The sequence below is a fragment of the Prosopis cineraria genome, unplaced genomic scaffold, assembly GCF_029017545.1.
Source record: "Prosopis cineraria cultivar Desert tree isolate PC_DT_omini unplaced genomic scaffold, ASM2901754v1 PC7, whole genome shotgun sequence".
NCBI classification, from domain to species: domain Eukaryota; kingdom Viridiplantae; phylum Streptophyta; class Magnoliopsida; order Fabales; family Fabaceae; genus Prosopis; species Prosopis cineraria.
Genome location: NW_026555338.1, coordinates 25677199 through 25692215, shown reverse-complemented (window position 1 = coordinate 25692215; position 15017 = coordinate 25677199). Strand labels below are relative to the sequence as shown.

The 15017-nt window shown below is 29.6% G+C and overlaps 1 protein-coding gene across 1 annotated transcript; it reads right to left on the bottom strand.

The window, feature by feature from the left end:
* Positions 1–3720: 3720 nt before the first annotated feature.
* Positions 3721–13966, bottom strand: LOC129316634 (protein argonaute 4A-like). Its single transcript, XM_054961043.1, has 22 exons — positions 13724–13966; positions 13384–13589; positions 12073–12291; positions 11855–11991; positions 11541–11638; positions 11352–11443; positions 11085–11250; positions 10074–10190; positions 9861–9968; positions 9082–9144; positions 8867–8980; positions 8610–8775; positions 8155–8279; positions 7930–8067; positions 6954–7084; positions 6566–6628; positions 6260–6323; positions 6045–6159; positions 5253–5326; positions 4982–5076; positions 4088–4119; positions 3721–3953 (listed from the first exon to the last, which is right to left on the bottom strand). Exons 1-22 carry the CDS (start codon positions 13964–13966, stop codon positions 3796–3798), a joined length of 2724 nt encoding a protein of 907 aa, XP_054817018.1. The 3' UTR covers positions 3721–3795.
* Between the last annotated feature and the right edge of the window lie 1051 nt (positions 13967–15017).

Sequence of the window (15017 nt, the reverse complement as noted above, 5' to 3'; positions counted from 1 at the left end):
GAAAGTGAGAACGTTAATGAATAAGGATATTTTAGTAAAATACCATTCTAATGCGAAATTTCATAATGATTATACATAAATTTGTAATAAACACTTTCTTTATTTTCATGCTAGTAGCTTAATCAAACGAGAAACTAACTCTTCTAAATGTAGGTGTTTGTGTGTAGACGAGACTGTATTTCATAGGGTAAGTTATTGTGAAAGATGTGAAAAAAAAATTAATTACAGTCTATGAAATATGTTTTAGATTTAATATATTCAATATGCTTGAGGATAGCATATTCTACCAAAATAATTTAAACCATTTGATTAGATATTTCTTAAGATTTATATATCATGATTTATTTTCTAACATTTTAAATGTAAGATTTTTTTTACACTTTAATATTGGCTTCAAGTCTATTTAATTTTTTTCTCCTTTTTTCTTCTTCTTCTCTCTTTTCTTCTCTCTTTCTTTTTTTTTTTTAACTTCTTGTTGTATTTTTTTTTTCATCTTTCATTTCTTTCATTCTTTTTTTTGTCTATCAATCGAATGGCTCATGATACCATGTTGGATTTAATATATTAACTATGCTTAAGGATAATATACTTTATTAAAATAACTTAAGCCATTTGATTAGATAATTCCTAAACTTTATATATTATGATCCATTTTTTAATATTTTAGATGTGAGATTTTTTTTTACACTCTAATAGTATACAAGTTGAAGGTAATGTAAGTTCTACCTAATGAATAATGATATATTATGTAATATTTGGATTAACTTTAAATCACGTTTATGTAGATGAATTTAAATTTAAATTTTAAATTTTAAATTTGTAAATTTAAAATCTTTTATTGGAGTGGTATAGAAAATGTAAAGTTGCAAAACCAATAAAAATAAGTAGTCCCATCTATATAGTTTTATGTATATAAATAATAAATTTGGTTTAAATTTAAATCCCCATTCACCCAAACAAAAATTTTGTTGCAAATTTCGTATGCATTTTTTGGAGAGTCACGTGCTTATTAGTTATTAGCAAGTGTGTGAAGTACAAATGCTCCACATTTTAGCAACTAGCTGAGATATCTACACAATCAAAGTCCAACTATACGTTTAACCAAACAAAACTTAACATAAAAGAAAGAGACAATGCGATGAGCATATAAATAAGGAAAAATATTAATGAAAGACCTTGCAAGCAATTTAATTTTACAAAAAGACTGTGACAAGTAAACATTAAAAATTCATAAGTGAAGTTCTTGTCTTAATAGTATTCGATCTACTTAAGTCTATGTAAGATATTAAATTCTTTCAGAAATCTTTCATTAACATTCTCCCAGTAAACAATATTAACTAGCAGAGGAAGCTGAAGAAACTCTATCAAACAGAGGTGGTTTGTTTCTTACTGCATTAATCGCCGAAACTGTTAGCTGCGTGTGGAAGAAGTAGTCCTTCAACATCATATTGTAAGGATCCTATGTGGGCCCTGCATTTATAGAGCGACACGTGGCATGTTGTGGTGTGCTTTGCTCTCGTGAGGGACTGATGAATAAATGAGATGAACTTGCTAATTCTGTTATGTGCCTATTCAGTTTGGGAAACTGATGCAATATGGATGGCAATTAAATCTTAAATTAAATTAAAGCCTTTAATTAATGAGATAACAAAGGTAACTTAACCATAAATAATTCTGCCATAATGCATGATAAAGTGAGTCGAGAAGAGCACTTGCTTATGCATGGTGAGGTTATTGGGTGAGGACTCTCTCTCCTCTCTCTCTCTCTCAATCTCTCTCTCTCAATGTGTGTGGCTAGAAAGAGAAAATAAGGGAAGAGGATAGAAAGGAAGAAGAGAGAATCCATACCTCAAGTTACATGCTTATGGTGAGATTCATGCAAAGACATGTGGAAGTGAGTGGAGCAAGGTGATTACACTATATTAAGAGCAAAGGCTAAATGCAAAGAATGATTAAGCTGTCAACAGGAGCCATTAACTATTCAGTTTGAACAAAATAAATAAATCATTCACATGATTGAGTTGAGTTGAACTAGAGTCGTGCTCACTATTGAGCCGGAAGCTAGAGTTTAATTTTAAAAACTAAATGGTTCTAAACATAATATTAAAAAAATTAAAATTTAAAAAACTATGAAAATTCAAAAAAAGAAAATAGATCCTCACTAAAAGCCAACTTCATTTTTGGAACAATAACATGTACATAATATTATTTAAGACCATATTTTTATGAAGATGTTGGTAGTTATAAATGTAAATGTAAATACTTTTAAGCTTATTCAAATCTAATTTAGCCAAAACTCATCTATAATTAACAAGTTATAAATTATAATCTATAATATTATTAATTTATTGCCATGTTGTGTTATTTTATTAACAACTAAACATGGTATAGGTTATTTTTTATATATTTTATATATACATTTACTATTATTTTTATTTTGTTATTATATCACCAATTGTCAGTCTAAGTTATTAAACCATAAAAACTGAAACCTATATATTGACCTTTCCAACTCAACATCCCACTTGGCTTTTGAAGTATTCATATTACGATGTTTTCTCTCTAATCCCACATATTGGGAGTTTCTTTTTCTCTCTAACATTTCTGTTTCACTTCCTTTTTTGCACTTTCTTTTTTGTTGATATCTTTGTAATATGATATTTGAATCTTATATCAGTATTTGGAGAGTATTTCTATAGCATTCAAACTTTCTATGCTTTATAATATTAATTCTGGCAATTCAATTACTGGAGTTCATGACAAATTCAACATTAAATCAATTATTTTAGCAGCACCAAGTAAAGGATGACAAAAGTCTTTTGTCGCTGGTTGAAGTGAAGAACACTGGGAATGGTAGTGTGGAAGTAATCCGAAGAATAACATTAAAGTCTCAAAATAAGTAATTTATAACAATTAAATCTCTAATAACACTTTTTTAAAAAATTATTTGTAAACATTGATTCGGATAATTATAAATTTAAAAGTTTTAATTGTAATAAAACATTTAAATTCTAAATATAATTGTCAATCTGTAATTATGATTCTTATTTGGAGGTATCCAAATTAATATTTATAATTCAAAAAAAATTATCTGAAACCTAATTGTCATAGATTTTTTATTTTGGAATTTTATTTCCATTATATCAAAGTAATAACTCAAATTTAAAGTGGAAGGTGCCATTAATAATAAAAATATTATTTTCTATTATATGGGTCAATAATAACTTTAGCCGGTAAAGTTAATTGGAAAATGGGTCCATGTGTAGCTTTGATTTTGGTTGGGGGGGGGGGAGAGGGAAATTATTTGAACAAAATAACAATATCTTCAAGGAAAATTAGGATTGAAATTATACTAAAAAATCAAAAAACCAGGATGCTAGCAGATAGATTTAGGATGCTTGCAAATAGCTGAAATTCCAAGTCTATTGCTTGCACCCTAATCCCTTGATCATCCAGCACAATTTTGACTTTAAAAAAGAACTTACTAGCAATTTTTTCAAAAAATAATTGGGTCATTTTACTAGAATTTCAACGGACTAAGATACAAAGGAAATTTAAAATTATAAAACAACAACAATAAATAATAAATTTAAATTTAAAATTCATAAATTTTAATATTTTTAAATTAGGGATTTTGTTAAAATTCAAACACCATGACAAGAACCTTTTCCTAAACCTGCATAGTGCAGTGTAAAACCTAATCAAAAACTGCTTTGTGAAACAACTTCCGTGTAACTTGTTAACACCATTACTTGTTAACTTAGCCAAAAAATAAAGAGCCAGACATTAAAATTTCTAACAGAAGAACATTGAGTTGCGGACTCGATCATGAAGACGAGGTAACTCATGAAATTGATTACTAGATGAAGAAGACGACGACTCTGAAAGTTCATCAAACTTGATGAACTGTGCCACTTGTGCTGCTGCTAAGTGAGCATAGCAGATTGGAGCAACTGCAATGAGGACTCAGATTTCAGCATTTTGAATAAACAAATAATATTATTGTAGAGAGAAAATGTTTCAGCTTTGAACAAAATCTACAAATTAAGCTACAGTATATTAATGAGAGCTAAATGAAAAATCTTACCAACTGATATAGCTGTGGTGCTTCTCTGATACCTGTAAATAAAGAAGTTTAAGAAAAATTGTTAGTCACATATTGCTATATACAAGGAACACTATACAGGCAGAATTCTTTAAATTCGGATCTGTACATCGTAAGAGATGTGTAGAGTGAATATCTTATTCGGAATGGTTAAATGAAATATGAATAGAATATATCATTATTTTACTTTTGTATTTTTTATTTAAATATTACTTATTCTATAAGATGATAGGTGAACAATGTAACTTATTCTTTGAGCTTTTAGCAATGCGCATGAAACATGGGTTGTCATTTTTTATAGGAACAAGCGTAATGTTATTACAATATCTTCACTTTAGGTCAAAATATAAGCATCTTTGAACAACAATTCGCATATTAATATAGTTTTTATTTTCATAAAAATATATTCCCTTTATTTTAATTATAAGGTACTTTTAAATAATTTTATCCATCTCAAAATATAAGACATTTTAGATAAATTAAAGTTTCATTAAATACATCAATTCTAATATTACATTTTTTCTTTTATAACTAATTTTCATCCCTTTTTTTTAATATATTACATTTTAGATGAATATTTTTGAATTTTATATTTTTATTTTGAAAAGATAAAGTTGTTAAATGTATTTAATGAGATTTATTAGTATATAAGATTTTGTCTAAAAGTATTTTATAATTTAAAACGATAGAATTATATTATTATTTTTATCTTTAATTTCAATTTGTGGTGAGTGAGAAGGTCTTTAATTCACATATACAAAAATATAGGTTAATAAATACTTATATTTTGGATTAAGATTAATGAGTTGATGGGAGTCTAACACATTCGCCTAAAAGGTAGTTCTTTGATTTAAAGTAAAAACTTTGATTACTTACACATAACAGAGAGAATGCACGAATTCTTGCAACTCGTCAGCAGAGAAACCAATCTCATCACATAGCACGTGGTAATGAGTAGGCCGACTTGTTCCCTATACAAACAATAGAACAACCAGCAGCATGATCACAAGAAAAAGTCATGAAAAAGCTTTGTAACATCTTAAAAACTCAAGTCTTTTTCTATTGAACTACTGTTTTTCAATGCCATTTGAAAAGAAATAATAAGCTCAAAAATCAAATGAATCACTATTCTAATAGAAATACTTACAATCATCCCAGCATGAGCACACATATAGAAATCATTGTTCTTAGAGTGACAAACTGTATTATCAATAACAGTGCCTGCCAAAAAAAAAGGGGGAAATTGCAACAATATATCAACAGGCAAGATAAAAAAAAATGAGAATGACAAAAAAGAACCTCACAAGAAAATTATGACAACTTAGGATTTATTCATAATTAAAATTTTCAAATTCAATATTCTTTATCCCATGTTGCATTACTAACAGTGGTAGAGCCAAGACCTCGAGTCAAGAGATGCAAAATAATTTAATAAAAAATTAATTTTTTAAAAAAATAATTATTATGCTAGGACTAAAATTATAAAAATATAATAATTTTATCAACATTTTCATTTTAAAAAAATTACATTGAACAAATTAATATGATCTTTTATTATAAATATGCTCTTTGTATCTTATCATGATCATCAATAACATTATATATTTAAGAAGTTTTTGAGCATAAATATTTTGCCTTTAATTTAGAGGGTGCAAAATATCATGAGTGGGGGTGCAAAATTATAAATTTTATATGCCCCACTTGTAATTTTTCCTAAAGTGAGAGGTGCATTTGCACCCCCTGAAATCAATGTGGCTCTGATTACTAAAATATTTTTTAATAAATATTGATTTGGCATTAATCTTGTTATGAGGTTCTTACTTGTCATTCCTCCCAAAAAAATACATAAAATGTATAGCAAGTGGTGAATAATAATTAATGTGTTTAGTATGCTTGTAATGCAAGGATATTGAAAGTGTAAGCAGTTCAAGGGACAAACCTGGTGGAACATTTTCTCTGGCATTGACCTGCTGGAAGAATTTAGTATGATGATTTTTTTGGGCAATGATCACAGTAAATTTTGGATCCCAACTTTCTTGAAAACATTTGCAAGCCTGAAAGTTCAATTCCAATGGCATTCAGTTTATTTTAAACATGATAAGAAGGCAGTGTTAGAATTGAGAATATTGATAATAAAAAAAAAGAGTTAATTACCTGAATGATTTGATCCAACTCAATGTTCAATACTTGACTGAATTGTGATTCACTCACTCCATCCCTAATTTCAAACAAAGAACAACTATATATTCAGGAACTAAAAAAATTTTAAGTTAGTATTTTATGAATTGTAAAAGAATAATAAAAAAGTTGGTGAAAAGTTTAAAAAAGCTTCCAAAATTCTTGAAAAGTGTACACACACTATCAATTCAAACTAATGAGGCAGTGTCAATTTGACATCGTAGAAAATAATATTATTCCAAATGATAAAAATCAATGTATTTAAACTTATTTAAATTATACCTGAATATGACAATATGTTCAGGCCGCATTCCTGAAGAATTAATAAAGTCATCCAACAACTCCCTAAAAAAACATTATAAAATTTTAAATCATGGACGTAAGCACACAAAAATTTAAGGGAGAATCACATATTAAAGTCCAAAAATAAAAATTTATGATAGTTAGTTTTTAATAAAACTTTGTAAAAAACAATTGTGAATATTGATTCTAATAGCTATAATTTCATAAGTTCTAATTTTAAATAAGATATTTAAATTTTAATTAAAAAAAGTTGTCAATGACTTAACTATCATAAAAATTGAGTTTTGGAATTTATTGTCATTCTCCCAAAATTTAATAAAATGAGGAAAAAAAATTGTTCTCTTTGACATAAATGAGGCATACTCACTTAAAAATGCCATGGTCCTCAGTATCAGAAACAGGGTTGAACAAATTAGCAATTATCTCTAGTTTTGGTGTCTGAGCACGAACTGATGCTCGATAACGGGAAACTTGAGGCCAATACCGGGAGCTGACAACCTAAAATTTTCCAAATACAAAACCAATGAGATTGTGAACTAAAAATTATTTAACTTTATATCATTGCTGCTATTACTATTAGGGACTAATGTAGACCCCTTACATGATTAGTTACATATCATGCATATTCCAAGAGTAATAGATAAAAAAGGACAAAGAATGTCAATTTAAATACTCTTTGGTCACTAAATGACTGCAAATATTGTATTTATCAAGAATGAGGGAAATATGAAATAGACCCCAAATACAATCATATATGTTGTGTCTTTGTTCTGGAAAAACATAACTACATGACTTTAACACATCTAATCCAATTGGCACTAAAATCTGTGGGCTAAATTGAGGCACACAAAAATGTGACCGTATACGACCCACTTGTCTTTATTCCAAACTAAATGGACATTTCCAATCATGCAATTATGTTTTTTAGAGCAAGATATTCAAAATTAGATCAGTTATTGAAATGATCGAGACAATGATTTAATGGTAATTGTTCAACCAATGATCAACTCAAAGTTAAATTGATCATAATTAAAATAATATAATTTAATTAAAATATACAAAAATATTTACATTTGATTATGAAATACAATGATATTTAAATAAAAAGTCATTAATTCTTAAGTAAATAAAAAAATCCATCTATAAAACCTTATACAAATAATAATTATAATTTTCTGACAATAATAAAACATAACAACATTAAGAATATTAATTAAAAATTTAAATTAAATTTAGGGTTCAATATTCAAGAAGAAAAAAAAATAAAATCTAACTCGGATTAACACTCTAAACAGTCATCTCTATAGATTGGGTATGGTTGATAAAACTGATAATATCATTACCGCAGCAATAGATGGCACATCTGATCGACCAGGAGAGCCATGTGAGACATCCATACCAAGAATTAAGGTAGGCACTTTTGAAACTATAGGTATGGATTGTGAATGCTCTATTGCCAAAAAGGAATTCATCCCACCAAGCTGCATGGAAGCAAAAAAAAAAAAAAGTGAGAATAAAGTTTAAATAAGAGACTCAAATTAGTTTTTTTTTTGTTTAATTATATGTACCTTGGCATTAATCTTCAATAAAACATTGGTGAAGTATTGGTCATTCATTTTTGTTGGTGCAATGCATTGTGTAACAACCCCTTCTCCCTTTCCATCTTTTGCAAGATTTATTCTTTTCCAAGGACCTTCATGATACAATAATTAGAGAGCTCAAAATCAAAGTCCATTCAACGTTCATGGGGCCCATTTGGTTTTCCATCAAATGATCAAAAGAAATTGATTTTTTTTATACATGTTAAAATTAATTATGAATAAATATCATAGTAATTTTATAAGTTACTATTATCTCCTTTTTAATTCAGCTTTTCATTAATAATTTTCTAGAAATTTATCCAAAAATCATATAAGATATTTTCTAAATAATATTTTTGGGTTCATAATTGATTTTAACATATATAAATCATAAACAATACAAGAATATAAAAAAAAAATGAAAGCCAGGTAAATATGAGTACCATAAATATCAGAATTCTTCCTCTCTGGTAGGATGCACAATAGAAATTGGGGCAACCCAGGCATTTGATTCATCACAATTTTATACAATTCTTCAACCCTGACATTGGCTGGTTTACGACTCATACGTTGATCCTCTTGAAACACTCCAACTGGTTCGTACAAGGTCTAACAAAAGAAAAAAAAAAAAAAGAGGAAAAGTAAAGAGTAAGATTCATGTCAATTTTCGAATAAAAGAGAACTATGGAAAACTCATTACCATCCCTTTCATCTGTGCACATCTTTTCAGGCCTTCAATAAGTTGGCGTATGTTACAACGAGCTGAGAAGCTGACTATAGCCCAACGTGCAAGCACCACAGGTTGAAAAAGTTGCTGATGACACATGGATGGTTATATTCTGTGAGACTCACAATATTGAATTTAAAATGATATATATATATATATATATATATTTATTTATGTTGTGGCCAAACCTTATTGTTGAAATTCCACCTCCCATTTCTGGGCAAGAATTCTTCCCCCTTTCCAACTCTAAGCTGCATCAACATATTGGTATTATATATCAGTATTGTCTCAAAGCTAGAAGAAAAATGCATGCCAGAGGATGATGAGTGTTCATATGGAATTAGAATTAGGGATAACTAATGCAATAGTTCCTCTGAGTATAAATTAGCTTTAGCATATTTCACTGGAATTAAAGAGAACATTAAACCTCAATAGCTCTGTTTAAAAATTTAACAAATTTCTAATTTTATCCCTATTAAATATATATATATATATATATTAAAAATAAAATATTTTAGTATTTAATATAGGAGCAAAAAAGTACAAATGAATACAATAATCATTGAGATATCCCAAAAGTAAGGTTAAAACAAATACACTATCTCTTTCTATTCTATAAATAGGATTAGAGGAATAAGTTATTTTTTAGAAGAATTTTATAGTCCAAAATAGAAATCACTTCACAAGAGTTTGTGCAGCATTAATTGCTTTATTCCAAACATGCCCTTCTCAATTTTCAATGAGAAGATAATGAATGTTTGTTTTCAAAATTTATGGTTTTTATTAGGAGTAAAAATGAAAATTAAAACAATTTATAGACAATTTCAATCATGCGACTAAATTTTCTTAGTTCCTTTGAGTTAATTACAAGTGACTTATAATTATCATCGGATGGAGTAAGTATGAATGAATTGAATGCTGTTGTGTGTTTATGTACCAATGAGCGCATGTAAAGAGAACCACATACCTTTGGAGCTAGTAGAACACGACCTTCAGCTCTTGTAAACTGAGATCCAATATCAATTCCAGAAGAACGAAACATAGGGTCGTCATTATATCCGCTGTTTCTTAGTGACTGAACAAAGAGCATTTTATTATCAACATTTAGAACTATGTCAGATGTGTCAGAGTTTGGCTAAAAAAGAGATATGAATAGAAAATGTGACAAGTCAAAATATACATTTGTCAGAGATGTCATTCGTTCATGGGGCTTTTGCCTTGACACTTCCACAACTGAAGCTCTTTGCAAGCTGGTAAGGGCCTTAGTGTAGCGTTGCAATGAAACCAAAGTACAGAGCTACAAAAGAACAACTGTCATCACAATTAAATTTGAATTTCCTACATTTACTCAAAAAGAGAATAGTTTTTTTAAAAAAATGTTACAGTGGGTTTAAACTCATTTTCATTTTTTATTAATGGTATTTACATATAGTTCAAGATGAACCAGTCTTATTTTAGTATTAAAAAAAGGATTAAAGAACAAGTAAAATATTAACAAAAATACAATTACCTTCTGGAAAAAACATTTTTTAAAAAACATGAATTATGAATACCTAATGACAATACATTGTTTGCTCATAACACTATATTAAAAAATCAATTTAAAATTTTTGATAAAATTAAAAGAATGAAATATTAAAAAAAATTCAATGGTAATCATTAGGTTAACTTAATATATACGATATTTTAAGAAAACAAACTCTATAAAATCCAACTACAATCATCAAAAGTTTTTGAAAAAATTAATCTTTTAATTCTTTAACTTTTAACTTACCTGTAACTCAATCTCTCAATTATGACTCATTGTAACTCAGTTATTCAACTATGACTCATTGCGATTTAGTTCCTCAACTTTTGTCTCACTTATAACTCGGTCCTTATTTTTTAATTTTTCTTTAAAATAATTCCTCATCAAATAAAAGGAATAAAAATGTTCATATTTTGCTTTAAAATACCATCATCTTGCTCTTTAATGTAGAATCTAAACTAAATAAAAAAATAGAGCTAACAACAGTTAAGGGATTGGATTAAAAGTCAATCAAAAGTTGAAGGACTGAGTCATGGGTGAATTATAGTTGAAGGACTGAATTACAAATAAATTAAAAATTGAAGAATTAAAAGATTAATTTTTTCAAAGTTTTTCTTTAAAAAAAAAGTGTTTATATATGTGTGTGGGTAAACATATTAGTACCTCTAACGGAAAATAAGTAGGCTTCTTTGGTTTGCCAACATTGATGCATGGCAAATTAGCTGAATGAAGCAATCTGATGTTTTTATGGCGTTCATAATATTCACGAACTGTTATTTCAATTGACTTGACTTCACCGTTTGCTTCTCTTCCTTGCTTCAAGGAAAATCTACAATAGCGGCCAAGAAAATCTTATCAGTGTAGTTCATGGAACTAACTAAAATATCAAACAAATTAATGTTAAACAATAGAAAGAACAAGAAAGCTTACGTTTGATCTTTGCAGGGCCTTTCACTCAATCCAGTGATTTTGTACTCCATATTGTTAGCCTTGATTCTCAGGTTTTTCAACATCCTTTTTGCCTGAAAATAATGCCAAATTCATCAGACATTGTTCGTGAAACTTTCTGATAATGGGAATTAAAATCATTAATAAGATAGTGGTAGGGTATAACAGTACCTTGGTCCAATCAATTAAGCCAGGATGGTTAACATTTTGATTCATGCAGAGGAAGTCCAACACTGGACCAGGTTTTAGAAGCAATGTTGTTGACACATCTTTACAACAATAACAAATAATATCAGATAAAGAAAAACATGACACGTCTACAAACATGATTTCCCTGACATTTCTTCTTTGTTTGGATGGGGAGAAAAATGAAGAGGAAGGAAAACTTCTAAAAACAGTTTAAAAAATACTATTTTTGGGAATTTCTTTTTAGTTTCTCTCATTTTTTCTTCCATCCATACCAAGCCTTCAAGTGAAAAACTTACCAACATTTAAGGACAAACCTCCTTGAGTGGCTCGGAAACTCGAATGAAAACCACGACAACCTTGAACACCACCTCCGATGTCTCTGTAATTTTCTACTTTGTTATGGAAGAATGATTGGCGCACAAGCAGACAGCCCCTAGTGAATCAAAAGGAAGGAAAGTTAAACTGAAATCAAAACAAAGCAATTGAAAAGGTTCTGTTTTGATTTTAAACATACTGCTTTGCTGCACGCTGCCTTAATATGATGTCCAGAACCCTTAATGATTCTTGGTGATGATCAGATTCTAGACCACTCGATGCATCTACAATTGCTTGCATTGGGATTTTTTTAGCATAACTGATCTCCACCTTGTAAGTCTTGGACTGAAATGGACGCCTCATTCTCTTCTTATCAGTTCCCTCTGTGTTGTTGTCAGCGCTTCCATTCTTTCCAAGCCTGAAAAAATTAATAATAATAATAAATTTACAGTGATGAATCAGAACAAAGCATTTTGGTGAAGTTGTTTGTTTGCTATTGAGTTTTAATGAAAAAGCAGATCATGTAGGAATTCAGATTCTCTCCTATGTTCTCTCATTCCGTCTCTCCATGCACAATGCCAACCATTTGATCAGAATGAATCCAACTGCTTGATCCACCTGCTGAAATTATATTCAGACTCTAATAGCCAAACGGTGTAGTATCAAACATAAATCACGGATCAACTAAGCCCTCTAGGGGACTTTCTTAAAATGAGAAAGAGGAATGTATGTAAATATCATGAAATAAAGTTTGGTCCTATTCATGGATATTCTATAAATATTTCATTCCAAAAAGAAAAAATTCAAAACAATTGGGACTTTTTTGAAGATCGGATGCAGTTATTAATTTATGATTTGGCATGTACAGAATAAAAACTTCATTCTTGATTCTATGAGAATTTTTATGAAAGCCTTTCATTTGCTTCTCTTCGATGGAAGTTTTATTTTTCCAGAATGTATCCTAATTTTAGGCCTAATTCTTCTTTCAATAATCGATTCAACCTCTGATCAAAAGGATATACCTTGGTTATATTTTATCTCTTCAACAAGTTTAGTAATGAGCATAATGGTCCTATTGTTCCGATAGAGGAAAAAACCGATGATTAGCTTTTCAAGAAATTTTCAAACGAATAATTTCAACGAAATCTTTTAATTTCTTATTTTACTATGTTCAACTCTATGTATTCCTCTATCCGTAGAGTACATTGATGTGTTTAGTCCAGAAACTCTTTTTTCTATTTTTTAATGTGTGTGTGTGTGTCGTGTATTATATGTCCCCATCTCTTGGATATTAATCGCCTCCAGTGATATTCTTATGTGACAATGCGTAATGCCCCACAATTCAACATTTCTAGGTCTGTCACTAGTTTATTTATATTAAAGAAGCAATAATTTTGAACTGTCAGATTCTAATCTGATAGTTAACATTGCATATGGATGAATGTCTTGAAAGAATATTAGGAGAGGATCCACATCGGATCATGTAGCACTTATAGCAATAGGAACTTACTTGTTTGATGAAATTTCATCTAGCACAACCTTGAATTCAAGCTTGTTATGTGGGAGTGAACTGAGAGTGAATAAGGACTTTTCTCCATCATAAGCAAAGTTCTTGCTTTGCAGCTCAGAAGCATAGGTCTCATAAACTTTGTCTATCACTCTTCTCCCAATCCCCTTAGCTTCCACAGGGCGTCCATCTTCATAAAACAGAGCAACCTACACCAACAAAAACTTATAATATCAAATCACGAATCAAGAATATAAATTCAACACTCTATTTTCACATATTTTGATGTAGTCATTCATGTGAATGTAAAAGATTCAAATGGAAGAGAGAGAGGAGGAAATACAGTGTAGTGATAGAAGCCGCCATCTTTATTGGTTAGTTTAACTTTAAAATGGTTAGTCAGAAGTTGAATCTTTTGGCCCTTGGATCCATAACCACGTCTGCCCGTAGGTAAGAATTTTCCATCGGATGTTTTCTTCTTAGGCACGCAAGCTTTCTCTGATTCAACTTGGAGACTTATGGCAGGCCCAAGAGGTGACAGTGATCCATGCTTATCAGTTCCCATGTTAGGACTTGAAGAAGCCATTCCTTAAATTAATGCTGAAAATTGTCTGTCAAATATGATGCATTTGAATCAAAACGAAACAATCAACTAAGATTATAATTATAAAGGAATCTTAAACAGTCAAACAAAACCATATATAGAGGTATAAATACTTGTAATGCAGATGTTAAAGGACATGGAATCAAATAAGACTGCAGAAAACAGAAGAGCTCTGAACAAAATAAGGCCCGCAACAAGTTAAGAAGAAGAAAAAGAAACCATAAACATGAGAGAGGAAAAGGCGTGAAGAGAGAGAAAGAGAAACCAGAAAAGCAAGCAAGAGACATGAAGGAGAAGCTTGGAAGAGAGAGAGTCATGTTTTAAAGCTCTTACGGCTATTAAAAAGAGCCAAAAAAAAAACAGAAATCCAAAATATCATTTACTTCATCAATACAAAAATCAAAACAAGATAACTCAAGAAGGAAACAGAGTTTATATATTACCAGAGAAGAAAGTTAAAGGCATGAAGAGAGAGAAAGAGAAAACATGAAGAAGAGGCTTGGAAGAGTGAAAGTCATGTTTAAAAGCTCTTACGGCTATCTATCAAAAAGATGGGAAACAGAAATTCAAAAGATCATTTACTTCATGGATACAAAAATCAAAACAAAAAAACTCAAGAAGCAATCAGAGTTTATACATTACCAGAGAGATGATAAACATGAGAGAGAAACGAGAGAAAAAAACAGAAGGCGTGGAGAGAGAGAGAAAGAGAAACCAGAAAAGCAAGCAAGAGACATGAAGAAGAGACTTGGAAGAGTGAAAGTCATGTTGAAAAGCTCTTGCGGCTATCAAAAAGAAGGAAAAAAGAAATCCAAAAGATCATTTACTTCATGGATACAAAAATACAGACAAGAAAACTCAAGAAGGAAACAGAGTTTATATATTACCAGAGAGATGATAAAACACAGCATGCAAACTCCACAATGTAGCAACTAGTGGAACTACTTTTCTTTATCAGAAACTAGCAGAGATATTTAACAAGAACAGAAATAGCAAAGACAAAAATTGCAGAAAACAACAAGAAAAGCGATAA